Source organism: Scleropages formosus, chromosome 15 (assembly GCF_900964775.1).
Source record: "Scleropages formosus chromosome 15, fSclFor1.1, whole genome shotgun sequence".
In the NCBI taxonomy this organism is placed as follows: Eukaryota; Metazoa; Chordata; class Actinopteri; order Osteoglossiformes; family Osteoglossidae; genus Scleropages; species Scleropages formosus.
The window spans coordinates 12,814,571-12,828,842 of NC_041820.1; the positions used below are offsets into that span (position 1 = coordinate 12,814,571).

At 44.1% G+C, this 14,272-nt stretch overlaps 1 protein-coding gene across 5 annotated transcripts in view; it reads right to left on the reverse strand.

The window, feature by feature from the left end:
- The window catches only part of plekhh1 (pleckstrin homology domain containing, family H (with MyTH4 domain) member 1), a 47,040-nt gene that overhangs the window by 2,831 nt on the left and 29,937 nt on the right, over positions 1 to 14,272 (reverse strand). For 4 of the 5 annotated variants that reach the window (XM_018734269.2, XM_018734277.2, XM_029258663.1 and 1 more), the window contains exons 9-29: positions 14,092 to 14,170; positions 12,201 to 12,292; positions 11,793 to 11,943; positions 11,394 to 11,530; positions 10,974 to 11,102; positions 10,724 to 10,810; positions 10,145 to 10,303; positions 9,463 to 9,543; positions 9,058 to 9,237; positions 8,750 to 8,861; positions 7,563 to 7,675; positions 5,787 to 5,963; positions 3,873 to 3,970; positions 3,598 to 3,775; positions 3,159 to 3,314; positions 2,829 to 2,926; positions 2,383 to 2,524; positions 1,770 to 1,909; positions 1,541 to 1,670; positions 1,085 to 1,171; positions 318 to 464 (exon numbers count right to left, since the gene is read on the reverse strand). In XM_018734269.2, the coding sequence (XP_018589785.2) occupies positions 318 to 464; positions 1,085 to 1,171; positions 1,541 to 1,670; positions 1,770 to 1,909; positions 2,383 to 2,524; positions 2,829 to 2,926; positions 3,159 to 3,314; positions 3,598 to 3,775; positions 3,873 to 3,970; positions 5,787 to 5,963; positions 7,563 to 7,675; positions 8,750 to 8,861; positions 9,058 to 9,237; positions 9,463 to 9,543; positions 10,145 to 10,303; positions 10,724 to 10,810; positions 10,974 to 11,102; positions 11,394 to 11,530; positions 11,793 to 11,943; positions 12,201 to 12,292; positions 14,092 to 14,170 (2,673 nt within the window). The remainder of the gene's footprint in view (positions 1 to 317; positions 465 to 1,084; positions 1,172 to 1,540; positions 1,671 to 1,769; positions 1,910 to 2,382; positions 2,525 to 2,828; positions 2,927 to 3,158; positions 3,315 to 3,597; positions 3,776 to 3,872; positions 3,971 to 5,786; positions 5,964 to 7,562; positions 7,676 to 8,749; positions 8,862 to 9,057; positions 9,238 to 9,462; positions 9,544 to 10,144; positions 10,304 to 10,723; positions 10,811 to 10,973; positions 11,103 to 11,393; positions 11,531 to 11,792; positions 11,944 to 12,200; positions 12,293 to 14,091; positions 14,171 to 14,272) is intronic. The other variant, XM_018734261.2, reaches the window with a different exon arrangement.

Genomic DNA, 14,272 nt, shown 5'->3' on the forward strand with positions numbered 1-14,272 from the left:
TGGGAGCTGGCAGGCTCAGCCCAGATCGAGAAAAGTTTTACAATGGGACAATTCATATTGCAACAAACATAAGGAATAGAAGCTTTTGAAAATTAAATTTTAAAGGTTTGCACTTTACTTTGAGTACATTGATACTGTTGAAAACTGTGGGAAAAAAAACATATTTCATTATTTACATTTATGATAAGGTTAATTTTAACGCAGACTTTTTTAAGATAGAAAAATATAGAACAGTGCCATGTATTTAAAAAGGGATGTGTTAGTTAGGGAAAGTATTTTTAGGTCTAGTTGAAAACAGTAGCCCATAGCTGGTTTACCTTGGGTTTCGCCATGGCAAACACCAGCTTCTCTACAGTCTTCTTCCCCAAGCCATGATCACGGGTTTGGCTCACCACAACCATAAAGTCATCACGGCAGCCACCAAAGGTAATCACACACTGGTAAGAGTACGTAAGCCGCAGATGCTGAAGACAAGAGGGACAGTAGGCCAGATGGGATATGACAAAACATCAACATTTCATGATGCATTTCTTTAATTGTGGAAGACTTCTGAAGGGATAGCACTTTGTTGTGCTGCTTCAAAACCATAAACACGTGCTTAAGTCAAAGTCTTGCACCCCCCACACCCCAACCTGTGAAAGAAATAAAGAATGGGCCAAACCAAAAATGACATGGAGGAGGCAAGATTGCTGTAATTACACATTTGGACTTGATATTGTTTATTTCCTCCCTGTACTGTTTGGATCTTTCTGGGCAGTGTATGTCAAATCAAAGGGTAGTTCTTTGTAGATTCCAGTGTTTGAAAACGTTGAATTCAACAGAATCATTCTAGACCATTATTTCAACAAATGGTTTCATCTATCAGGTACCAAGTTCACAATAGTTGAGAAAATCTCATCCAAAGATTTAATGCTTAAAGAACTGAAAGCACAAAACTGAATTGTTAGTACTGACAGTAAGTTCAAGACAATTTCAGATGTTTATTTGTGCCCATTTCTCTATATATTCAAAGTGCTACTGAATTCACAAATGTGCTGATTCCTTAAAAGAGACCACTCAACTGTCCTCACACATGCTCACTGACCATGGTGCTGTAGTCCAGGATATGCAGTCCATCCTCATTGACTGCTAGCCACAACTGGGTCTCTTCCACAGTGGATGGGGGCACTGGCTGGATAGAGTGATGGAAGGCCCATAATTTAGAAACTGCACATCATTCCCATCACTCAGTTAGTTTAACAGCAGATAACAAAATGGTAAAAGAACTTGTAAGACCCAGTGCAGACCCAGTAGGAGCCCTGTTATTTTAGTCTAACTTTCATCAGTACAATATTATGGTTTACATAGATTAATGTTGTTCACATCCCATCGGATAAAACTGGCTAAGCAATCCCAGAAATATGTTAATTTCCAGACTTTTATATATGTATAATCAAAGCTGAATTTTGAACTTCAAGTTTGCTCTCTTCACCTGAAGAAGCACACTCAACTGTATGTGCAAGAGCTGAAATAACAAGAATGTGTTCCACAGCATTCTCACCTTGGCGCTGAACAGCTTGGCTCCAAACAAGGGCCACTTGCGGGCAACTGTTAAGTAGATACGCACACACTCGCTAGCACTGCATCCACGCAGGACTGTCCACTTTGTGGAAAGCCGTTCTGCAAGCTCCCTGGGGGGCAGATTTTTAAGAACTCACACTCAGATATACAGTACATGAGGCTATGCATATGAGTACATTGTTGTAGATGTTAAGGAAGCACCCAAATACCTCAGCTGGTCCATGCTACAGTCCTGTTTGTAGCGTTTGGGGTAAAACCGCTCCAGAACCTGCAGGAGAATCTGTTGAACTTTGGGCTGAAAGCAGCCAGGGCTGGAGGTGGCTGAACGGTCCAGATCACCATGTTCCACCTGGGAAGGGGGCAGTGGGGACAGTGGTGGAGTGAGGATGGGAGACCGTAATCTTTTAAAATAAAGATCACTTGAACCTTAAACACAGCTCAACCTCAAACAAAAATTTCAGCTGACCCTCACATCCAAATTTCACTGAACATCAAACGCTTACACCAAGTGACCCTTACACCGAATGACACACTCTTAAGGCCTCACCAACCTCACCACTTCAACATGGATGAAATTTCCTTTGGAACTGCAAACTAATCATTAGGAAGAAGAGGTCCTTATTGACTGCAGGCATTACAACCTTCTTAATTAACATGATTAAGATGTTACTGGCAGCCTTGCTCAGTGCTGGGGGTCAAGTGCACAGGTGACCATTCCCACACACTGACAGTCACGGGGTATCAGGGAACCATGACAAACATGATGCATAATACAGTGTGAACACGTTGCAGTGGAAACCATAGAATGAGCGTTTGCACTACCTGGGCCATGAGGGCAGCGATTTCCAGGGCCAGCTCCTTGTTGACAGGGAAATGACCCTGTAGTACCTCCTCATTCACCTGATATGCCAGTAGGAGGCGCTCTCGTTCAGTCTCACCTTTGGCTTGGGCTCTGAAATATAATCTGGATGCAGAAAACATACTTAGACAACGTGTCATAAGGTATACAAATTGGATAAACCAGATTGCCTGAATGCCACTCAAATTCCATCAAACCAGGCAAGGATGTTAAAAAGGCTAAATGACATTTTCTTCAACAATGGATCTGTGAGCAGAAGCTGATACAGATTTCTTGTAAATGTAAATAAAATGGGATTGGGGTACATTGTCCAAAAAAAAATATTTTCCAATGAACAAAGACAAATGGTGACATCTAAGTATGTGCCCAACTTTTCATTGCTGTGTCTTCTCAGAAAGCAGAGGAGTACCTGTTTTTGTAGGTTAGACGCACAATGCGAGTTCCCTCGTATTTCCCTGGGTGCAGTTCTTTCAGGGCCTGCTCCCACTTTGAAATTACATCGCAGATCTGGCTCACAGGAAGAGAAGTGCAGTCAGCAGAAAGATCAACCGTTTCAGAGTAATCCAAATGCTAACCAGTCAAGTGCAGTGTGGTATTGACACGGTGACCTGGCATTTCAAAGGCTAAACTGCCTCAGTCTATCATGGTACTGACACACTGAAGATCTGAAATAAATAACCCATGAATTTAATGATCTCCAATCTCATGTCCTCACTAAAAACATGCCTCCCACTTGCACCTTGACGCTGGGCTGCAGACAGTGCTCCACATCCTTCCCTGAGGGGTCGTCGGAGAAGAGGGCAAACCCAGAGAGCAGCGGCTTTCTCATTCCTGACTTCTGGTTCAACGTATTCAGGAACTCCTCTACAGTGGTCGAACCATCAAACCCAACTACCTGGTTACAGAGATGATTGAAAGGAAGAGAGAAAACACTGAGTCAAGGATGAAGACAGTGTGATCAGCCCCTGCAATGGCAGCCCAAACACCACAGCTCTTACTTATTCAGCACCTGAGATGATCACCTGTTTCTTGTTATACACACTGTAATGAAGTCCATCTGGACAACAGAGTCCGCTGAACAAAGAAATATGAATGCATGTATAAAGGAAGAGTGAAGAAAGTGCTGGGGCAAGCACTGCCAATGTTTCGGGTGGAGGTGTGAACTGGTAGCTGGGTACCTGGTACGTGTTGTTCACAAAGTGCACAGGGATGCTGAACGGCAGAGAGTGGTGGTATGGGTTTCGCAGCAGGATGGACAGGACTTCCATGCGGGAGGGCTTGGCCTCTCGCTCTCCGCTTCGCAGTGTACGCTCCAGAGACCTCTGGCAGTATGCCGCATACTTCCCTACCTCAGTCCTAGGCCAGTCCGAAGGACACACAGCCAGAATTAGCCGAAATCAGACAAATGGCACAAGGATCAGCTTGTGGAGGTGAATGAGAGCGGTTCAAGTACCTGGGGTCTGCGTGGCGCTGGAGGTACTGCCTGAGATACCAGAGGAAGTGATGCTGGGGCAGGAAGAGCGCTATGCATACTGACAGCAGCTGCCAGCACTAAGGAAGAGATAGAGAGTGAAGCCTGTACATAACTGAGTGATGTCTACTATTCTCTTCTGCTGGTTTTTAAAACATATTTATTGGTATTGTACACTGAGCAGAACTGGCACGTTTTCATTCAGCACTCAAATGATTAAAGGATCACTACCAGTGGTTACATTGGACAAAAAACAGCAAAAGTTATAGGACACAGTTGGACCAATTTAAAGTTAAGCTAGAGCTCAAGAATAATGTACATATGTTCTTTGACTTTATTTTTCAAAAAAAAATAAAGTGTCACCAAATGGGCTGACAGATAGCAATCATGGACGTTAAGTGTTGTCTCAGGTTTTTCAAAAAAGTGAAGATAAAAATGAAAGGTAAAAATACAGATGATCCCGTGCCGTCCAATCAACCGGTTTTGAGCTCTCAGTGAAGTGCTGCCTCTTTGTCATCCTTCTAGCGGATGCACAGTTGTAGTGTACACCTCAAGGTAAATACTTTCTGTGTTTTTTTTTTTTAAATTTGCCATAGTTAAGCATAATAACGAAAAAGCATGTTCTGGGTATTAGTGAATTTCATGTGATGTGTGGGGTAAAAGGACTGAGGAGCTGCAGGTGACAACCAACACCTTGGTCAAGCTCTACACCAGGGTTCTTTACCAGGCTTTATTTAAACTGTTGTAAATTCTCCTGTCAGGGTACTCAAAATGCCTAGGTGGGTGCACAAGGCATCCCAGCTCACCAAAGGGAGGGGGTGTCAGCTGCCCCACTGTCTGACCCACAGTACAGGAGAAGAGATGCTGTGCTGCATATTCTCTTGGTTAAGTGAGGGACTTTGTCTCTAATGCAGCCCTCCAAGACGGGGTTGCTGACATTTACATTTATTCATCTAACAGAAAGTTTGCTCTCAAGTGATGTACACCTCAGAGTGACCGAGAGTATATTTTGCCACCAGATGGAAAGATACTGAGTCCAATACATTTATTCATTTAGCTGACGGTTTTCTCCAAAGCGACTTACAACATTAAGGTTACAGTAGTCTGAACCCCACTTGTCCCATACAGGGTTGCAGGGAGCCAGAGCCCAACCCAGCAACACAGGGCAAAAGGCTGGAAGTGGAGGGGACACACCCAGGACAGGACACCAGTCCATCACAAGGCACCCCAAGTAGGACTTGAACCCCAGACCCACCACAGAGCAGGACTTGGTCCAACCCACTACACCACCACACCCCCCTAGGTTACAATTATTCACTCATTAATACAGCTGGGTAAAAATTTTTTTTTTTTTTTTACTGAAGCCATTCAGGCTAAGTACCTTACTCAAGGGGACTACAGCCAGAGGTAAGGCTCAAACCTGCAACCTTTGGGTCCAAAGGCAGTTGTTCAAACCACTATGCTACCAGCTGTCCCCACCAATACTGCCAATTTTTCCAGCCCAGTGTACCTGTGTGGCTGCAGACAGAATTGATGAAAAGCCTCTTTCATGCTCTGTCCCAAAGGGGCGTAGCTACATGACTGAAGCTTGGCCACCCCTCTGGCCACCCGTGAAGCGCAAAGCACTCTGATCACACTGACAGGCGACTTTTTTTCACCGCTCAGAGTTGTATGACGCACATAGCGTTCCGTGCGGCGCTATTAGACTGAAGAACTGCGAACCGGCCGCACGGCACAAACCTCTGTGTGTAGGAGGGAGTAGTTGGAGCGGGAAAACTCAATTTCAGTACAGTTACTGCAATTGTAATAACTATTGATAATATACAAGTCTGGAAAATCTCAGATAGATGGGAGTTGATCTGTTCAGTGTGCTAACATTTCTACTAGGTAACTCACCTGGGTGAGGGAATAGTTGTGAGGTGTGCGGCCATTCGTCTGCTTCATCAGCTGACAATATATCTCATTTTGTAACTCTGGATGTGTCAGGCACACTTGCAGTGCATTCTGGGCCAGTGACATGTGGTAGTCAATGGAGGGCGACTCTACCAGCACATTAATGAAGAGCTGGCAGGACTAGAAAGGAAAAAGAGATATCAACTTTTAAATGTAATTTAGTTTTTCCATACATGACTTGCTTCTCTGTCAGTGAAAACTTTTCATTAGTCATTATATATATTAACAATGGAACAGAACTGGGTCACAAAACAGAATCAGCCTACTTAGAGAAAGCAAATACATACAGATACAAGTATAACAGTAAAAGCGCAGAAAGTTACAGCCTTTACCTGGGATGGTCTGTAGATTTGTTAATCTTCCAAAATTCATTAGAATAATGATACAGACCTAATGTTAACTTTTGTAGTGGAAAGAAATTTGAGCACAGAGCGATTTGGGGTATAACAGGAATTATAAAAGGGGACAAATCAAACTTGTAGATAGTCAACACTAACATTAATTCATACGGAGGGTTGTTCGGGAATGTCCGTAACTTGAATGGTTTCAGTAAGTTCCAGCTGAATGAATAAATCCAGTTATGTACAGCATGGTAGTAGTTTCAGCCAATCAACAGCATTACAAAGCACTTTAACAACTATTCATTATTCGTTATGTCTTTATAATTGATTTTCACATTCTAATTGTTTAAGCTGCAATTAAAATATGACACACGTATATACATTAACTCGATTGCACCTCTAACCAAAAGTTCTATAATCCAGTATGGGGATCAGTTTAGACGCACTGTGTGTTGCGTCTAGTACTCAACTGTTAGCAGTGAGTTTACACGAAAGGCCTGAGGATGGCAGTATACACACACTGTTGTACGAAGTGCAACCCTAACCTTCAGAGCTTAAAACCACATGTTTGCCCGTGCCACTCATTCTGCTTTAATTGTTCCAGTAAGCATTATTCACACAAGAGCAATGCAGGATGTGACAGCGGAACAACTGCCATGCTGTGGAATACCGTGAGGCAAAGTTCGCCAGCAACAGAAGGGCACCCGGTATCACCAGCACGTTCTTTAAAAAGCATGTTCAGTTACCTTCTTCGACATTTTCCGTCACGGTTCCAGAGGTACAGACGCATCTCCCTGAACACTGCTGTAACCAAGGCCTTAGGAAGCCAAGTAAAAGGTAGAGCTGCCAATAGCGCTGCATTTGCGCAAAAGCATAACAGAAAAGGGAGAAGGAAGGAGGAGTGAGCGGGAGAAAGGGGATACGCAGGGAGGCACCCTACACCAAAGATCACAGAGGAAAGAACACAGTCTTCCTTCCATGGCGAAGTCAAGGCCAGGTCCCTCGATACCCCCTCACCCTATATGCCCCGCTGGGGCTGCATGCCTGTCAGACCATGTCAGAGCACCTCTGCTTCTCACCCTTAATTCCTTCCTTCAGAGAGAAAGAACTAAAGCAGTAGTTATGATGAAGAAAAATGACCATCTACCCTAAAAGTTGTTTTGGAAATGATCTGAATAAACAAAGTCGATACCGCACAAGTAGGCTTGGAGTCTTTATTGTGCCAGGAGCTGACAGACTTTCAGCGTCTATCACTTGGCAGCGGACACCGGAGAACAGTGTGTACATGGCACAGATCCAGGTAACGGGGGGAGTCTCCAGAAAGAGGAGGTGCTCCGTCTTATCGGGCAGCAGGAACGCAATGGGAGGGAGCCCTCACCTTGAACAGCTTGAGTGCCTCTGTCTGTAGTGCCTCCGAGGGCAGCGTCGTGAGGGGAGAGTGCAGGCCTTCCTTGCTGTAGCTCAGGGTCGCGTGCGTCCACAGCACCGAGTCTGGGGCCAGGTGTGTGCGGATGTTAACAGATGTGTACACAGATGACAGGAGCATGTAGACAGGCACAGATGTCCACAGATAATATGCAGATGCAGAGACCAGAGGAGATGTGGAGAAAAAGCACAGAGGCAGAGACATAAACATACACATAAATATACACAACTCAGGCAAACACAGGCCACGATCAAGTTACACAGCGGAGCGGCTTGGCGGCTGAAGCCCAACCACATGAGAGGAGGCTCGAACTCCGTCGACCCCCTGGCTCCAGACAAATGAGCGGGACTAGGCGGGGGATAGGAGGCAGGGAGGGGGAGTGCATGATACACCATGATGGAAAAGAGCACGAGCACTTTACAGCATTCCCATTCATATCCACTTCGCTCGATCTCAATAACACAGCCTTGGCATCTCGAATATCCCTGCCACAGCTACCCTTCATGGATGAACTACATCGCCTTTGAGCTTTAAAAGGGGAACAGACATCCTTGGCATTTGTTATGTTTAGGGGGAACAAAAAAGTGGAATATGAACACATCAGATCTAAAATGAGACTGACAGCACCTGGGACATCACTGGAGCGAATATCAACAGTCAGCAGAAAAAAGTTTCTTTATAATAACATAGTCTGGGGTGCTTCAGTACATACACATATATTCAACCCATCCATTATCAATAACAGATTGCCCAAAATGGGGTTGCGAGGGCCTGGAAATTCTCAGAAGCACAGAGCGTGAAGCACTGTTCACCATGGATGGGACCTCAGCCTATTGCACAGTCACTCACACATACTAAGATCAATTAAGAGTGACCAGATTCACCTGCAACACGTCTTTGAACTGTGAGAGGAAACCAGAGCATTTGGAAGAAACACTCATGAACATTGTGAGAACATGTTGCAGCACTACCCACTGCACCATTGTAGCACCCAGTATTAATGCTTTGAAAGTCGATCTATAAAACACAGCATGCCTAATAAAATGCATTGAAAGGCTGTGCAGATTTAAACTGAAGCTGGATCTGCACATAAGCAACACATTAATCCTTTGAGAACAAAGACCTTGGGTGCACCTCACCTGGATCTCCATCCACATCTAGAAGCTTGCCGATGAGCTGCTCATACTCAGTGCCCACCTTCAGACTGGCACTGCTGCCTGCGGCCACAGTCAAATGATACAGCCAGGTGTCCTTTACCGATGGGTCAAAAGCCAGTCAATTACACATCAACAAAGGGGAAACATTTCATCTCAAACTCAGTATCAGTGATTATTTCTCATTTGACTGCCTTCCAGCAGCATGTGCAAACAAACTGGAATTTGAATTACACCGAATATTTCCGGGGATTTCCCCTTATTTCGGCACACTAAGTTTTCAGGATTGCTACCTTCTCCTGCTTAGTTCCGATGAGCAGGTAGGTGGGGCTCTGCTCCTTGGGGTGCACCACAAGGGTACAGTGGGAGGAGAGGAAGCCACGCCCTCCAGCCTCGTAGTCCTCGTCAGAGTCACAGGACCTGTCGACCTCCTCCACGACTGCCTCCCGTACACACAGCTGTCCAAGAGGGAACTGTCGCAAGACATCATGAGCCCCAAACTGCCCCATAAAGATGCACATGACAGAGAACCTGGGACTCACCAGTAATCGTAGTGTGCCTACAATTCTGTAACTGACATTAACCAGAACTTACCATTAACCAGGATGTAACATTAACTAGGACAACGCACTGCACTGGCAATATGGCAGCAATTAATTGAAACTAAAAAGGCCACACTGCTCCTTGGGACTTCTCACCTTGTCGTCATGGTTACGGTAGTAGTAGAACACCTTGCTAATTAGAGCACACCACACCAGCTTGGAGTGACCATGCTTCACCTGACAGAGGAATGCAAAGATTAACCAGGTCAGTCCCAGTGTAATACTTCACCTGTTTCAGCTTTAAATAGATTATCATAAAAGTTGAACATTAAACAGCTATTTTCAAACTGTGACATTTTAATTCAGACAGATTTTGAAGCACGTTTCGGGCGGCCATTTGATGTTCAGGGATATTCGTCTTCTACTCTCTCCTAGCACTGATAGGCACACGGCATCGCGAAGGACCCCAACAGACTCTTTCCCCATAATCCCCAAGCCCTGAACTCCAACCCCATCCTAACCTGAAAGGGCCTTCTTGAATTCTTGTAAACCCCCCTCACCGTACCCTACAAAGAAACCCTTTCATGTCCCCAGGTGTTTCCCATGACTATAAACTAGCTTTCTGTCTACATACACCTTAATATTCATGCTGCTGCTTCCTCCGTTTTCCTCTGAAGTTTCGGAAGAGTAAAGGACAGGTTTTTATATAGTCAACTCATATTATGCACCGAAAAGGTCCGCTTCTTGCTCCTTCCAAATTGTCAGCTGTCCTCTGAATAATGATATACATCTAGGCACTAACTCATTTAGCACACCAAATGTCACTTTTAGCTCTGACCTTGGTCAGCCAGCCTCGCACTGTCGGTTTGGCTGTGGTCTCCACAGCAATGGGGCACGTAGCCTGGACCTTGAGCACATTCTGAAGGACTCGGATCCATTCTTCGAGAATATTGGGAGAGTCTGCAGCTAGGTAGAATGTCTTTTTCTCTGTAATCAGCTGGGAAAAAAAAATCTCAACATTGTCACTTAAGGCTTCATAGTATTCTCTCTGTCCATAGATATTTAAATCCAATTACCATTAATTAATTACACCACGAGCTAAGTTTGGTGAACTACATTAAAATAATTTACAGTCCTGAGATGTAAGACAGAATGATGTAATTGTGTGGTGGGTAAGTTTAATCACTTACATTCCCAATGTACAATGAAGTACTGTGGGATGCATGGAAAATGTCTTAGAAGGGTGAAGTGGAATAAGACATGCTGTAGTTTGTCTGTATTTTTACTTATATTAATAAAACTATTGTGTCTTACAACTGCAGAGTAGCAAATATCTTTTATCGTGGATGAAATTAGTTGTAATTACCATGATGTCATTGTCATTAAAGCATAGCGAGAATCCCAGCTGGCGTCTCACCTGGAATGTCTGCGCTCCTTCCCCCCGGGCAATCCGGCACGAGGAGTTCAGCTCCATCTGTCCTTGGGGCTTCCAGATGACATCACTCTGAAAACAAAGCAGTCACCTTTTTTCAAGAGCCTCAGTTAATCTCCACAGTGGGTGAGATGTGTGTTACGATATTACCACCACTACTGTCCTTGAATGTTTAATTGTATGACATGAACTGTGCAGCACCCTTTGCTCTTGGCAGTGACCAAATCCCACTCACAGGAGACTTGTAGTAAAGCATCTCGCTGTTTTTCAGGACGAACCAACGTCTCTTCCAGGCTTTCACCCGACTCCCCATTTTCAGCAAGTAGCCACTCTTCTCCAGGGGCTCCTGTGCATAGACAGTGTTCTGGGGTTTGTTGGTAGCAGAAAGACACTGTCTCAGGGGTGTGGGCCTCGTGTCTCAAACATACAGCAAGGAAGTCTTGAATTAGAGCTGAATACGGCCAAAACATAAATAGCTGAAGAGTTGTAATTCCAGCAGCTGTGTGACTGAGCTGGAAAAGCACTGATCAAGGTCACTGATCTGGGTGAAATCCATGTGTAGGGTAATGCTTGGGCCAGGACAGATAACTGAAAGAGGAACCGCTCTGTTATTAGTATGCCCAGTAACAGACAGCGAAAGCTGGGCATCACTTACAGGAGCGGCGCTTTCACAGGAGTAGGAGGAAGTGCGCTGGACTTTGTGCTCCGGTTCAGAGTAGTCATCATCCAGGGAGTAGGCATCTGGCGGGATCGCGTAGTCACTCTCTGAACTGACTGAGGACATTGAGACACCTGGTAGAAGCAATACACAATACTTCAGCAACACGTTCTGAGATTACTTACATTACTTGAACTGGATTCATTTTCTTTCTTGCCATTGGCTACATTTACATTTTACCCAGGTTCTCATCAAGTAACAGAGCCACTGTTGTCATTATGGCTCCAAAAGAGCACAATTAACACAGAAAACTGTAGATCTATGAAAAAACACAGTATTGTTTTGGTGAAGTCCTAAAGACCCTAAATGGCCCTTTTCTTCTGAAACTACCCTTACCCCTCTTCACTGCTCTGGGACTCCCTGGGGTGCTGCTCTTCTTCCCATCCTGCCCCAGGACAGAGGTGCGGAGGCTGGCCAGTGAGCTGTTGTCGTCCTCAGAGCCAGAATCCTCGTCAGGCAGTGGCCCACTGCTGATCTGCATAGCTTTCTGGTCTCAGCAATAAGTGAACTCTGTAAGCAAATGCCAGGTCTCCACCCCCACCCACCAACACCAATGATGCCCTGCTATAGGTCCTCAATAAGCAGTCCCAACTCCATGATCAACTCATCCCAGCTTCACAGCAACCCGTATGAGACCCACAGATATATGCCCCTTAATTTCTTCATACTGACAAAAGATCCATGGACTTGACCTCTAGAAATTGCTTCTAAACCCCCTAAACCTCATAGTTCTCAAGTACTTACTCCTTTCAGGGTTGTGTAGACAGGCACAGTGATGTTCTTGTAGATCAAGTGTGTGAAAAGGCCAGCTACTGGATACTGGGGCAAGCTGGACACTGCAGGAAACAACATTCAACTGATTAAACACAGGCTTACATTTTACCAAATTAAATAGGTAAATGCCTTACTCAGAAATGCTTGAACCTGGTAACTAAACCAACAAATTTTGGGTTTCTTAATCACTTTGCTTCCTACCTCTGTTGATGAATAAAGCCAAGAAAAAGTTCATTATGAGATTGTAAACAACAATATTACCATATGGTGACTGACTATCTATGTAGTTACAAAAAGCTGATGACTCAATGCCACTTAACATCAACAAATTTCATTTAATTATGAAAATGTAATTTTTAAAGCTCTTCTTAGTAAGTTACTACATTATGGTTTCTCTGAAACAATTATGCAATGCTTTATTAAATTAGTGAATTTTATTATACATGAATACTATTAATAACCTACCCCAAATCTAATTAGTCATACTGGCAACTGTCTAAAACATCCAATTAATCAAAAAACATTTAGCCATTTCTGGAGTTGTGCCTAATTATTGAAAACATATACTAGCTTTTGGCTGTGGTCTGAAGATCCCAGGAACACAGGGCATGAGACAGGGTACAGGGCATTCACACAAATTTACAATAGGCAATTTAAAACCATTAATTTATCTGAATCACATTTCTTTAGACTGTAGAAGGAAACTGGAGCACCTGGAGGAAACCCATGCTAACAGAGGGGGAACATGCAAACTCCTCACAGACTGAGCTGGATTTGAACCCATGCTCAAACAAACAGCCCAGGTGCTGTGTTTTACTTAATTTGTCTAATAAAAACACCTATATACATTCACCAAATCAATATGATACAATGCCTTGCTGAAGGAAATAAAGAAAACTCACATTTAACACAAATTGCTAAAGATCAGAATTTAAACCTGATCACAGCATAGACTGCTAGTTTTCATAAAATCTAATAAATATGACTTCATTAACATGTTATATTTGCACATTAATTTGTATTCACATTTTTATTTTTGCCACTTCCATTCACGTTCAGTGTTGCAGCAACTGTAACTGAGACATACTTTTCTAAATTAGAATGTGATTGAATGATGGGTGAATTTAACAGTGACACTGGATACTGCCACACCTACATTTGACTCCACAGCTTCTTCCCTCCCTCCCCATCATCAGAGAGGTTGTTGGAAGGAGGGGAGGTTAATGCCATATTCCATGATAATTATACCCCAGGCCTAGCTGTCCTTTCATCACAGCAGATTAAAGAGCAGTGCTGGCATTCCCATCCTACTAAAGACACCTTAAAAGCTTCCCAGCGCCTGGATCTCACCTGTCCAGGTGTGCACCCCCTCAGGTGAGAGGAAGTGACATCAAAGACCCCCACACACCAAGATTCTCCTAATTGGGTGGCGGCACTGACAGACACAAGGACTCATGGCCACCTTATATGCTGCCTGAAATTCCCTCAGTTCTTCTTTGGGCCCTCATGGCCCCCTCCACCATCCATACAAAGGCAGGAATCTCAAGTGACAAAAAAGCCTACGTTTTTGCACTGAGAAAGTCTTCTAGCAATATTCTACAGGCACAGTGTTGGCATGAGGTACTCCAGTTCAGTCCAATACTTATACAACTGGGAAAAAAGTGTAAAACAGCAGGCGGCATAGTTATTAAAGAAATGTGATTTTAACCTCAAGTTGGCTGGCTGAGGAACCCAGGAAGAGGCATGCTGTAGCATCTCTGAGCAAAGTATTTACCAGCTGACTAAGCAATTAAATCACAAAGTATAATCTTAACAAAATTCAGTAAAAACAAACTCTAACACTCCCTATGTAGATAATTACCTCGGTTTGGAGCCCAGCTCCCGGGAGTTGCCTCCGAGACCCGCATACCAGACTTTGCAACTGCGTAGATACGGCTCTCCTGGAATAGAGGACAGACTGCTGACCGCCAGAAGGCTTTTCAGTGCATCCTCACAACATAACACATTTAAGCATTGATAGAATAAATGTTACAAGTTTATCT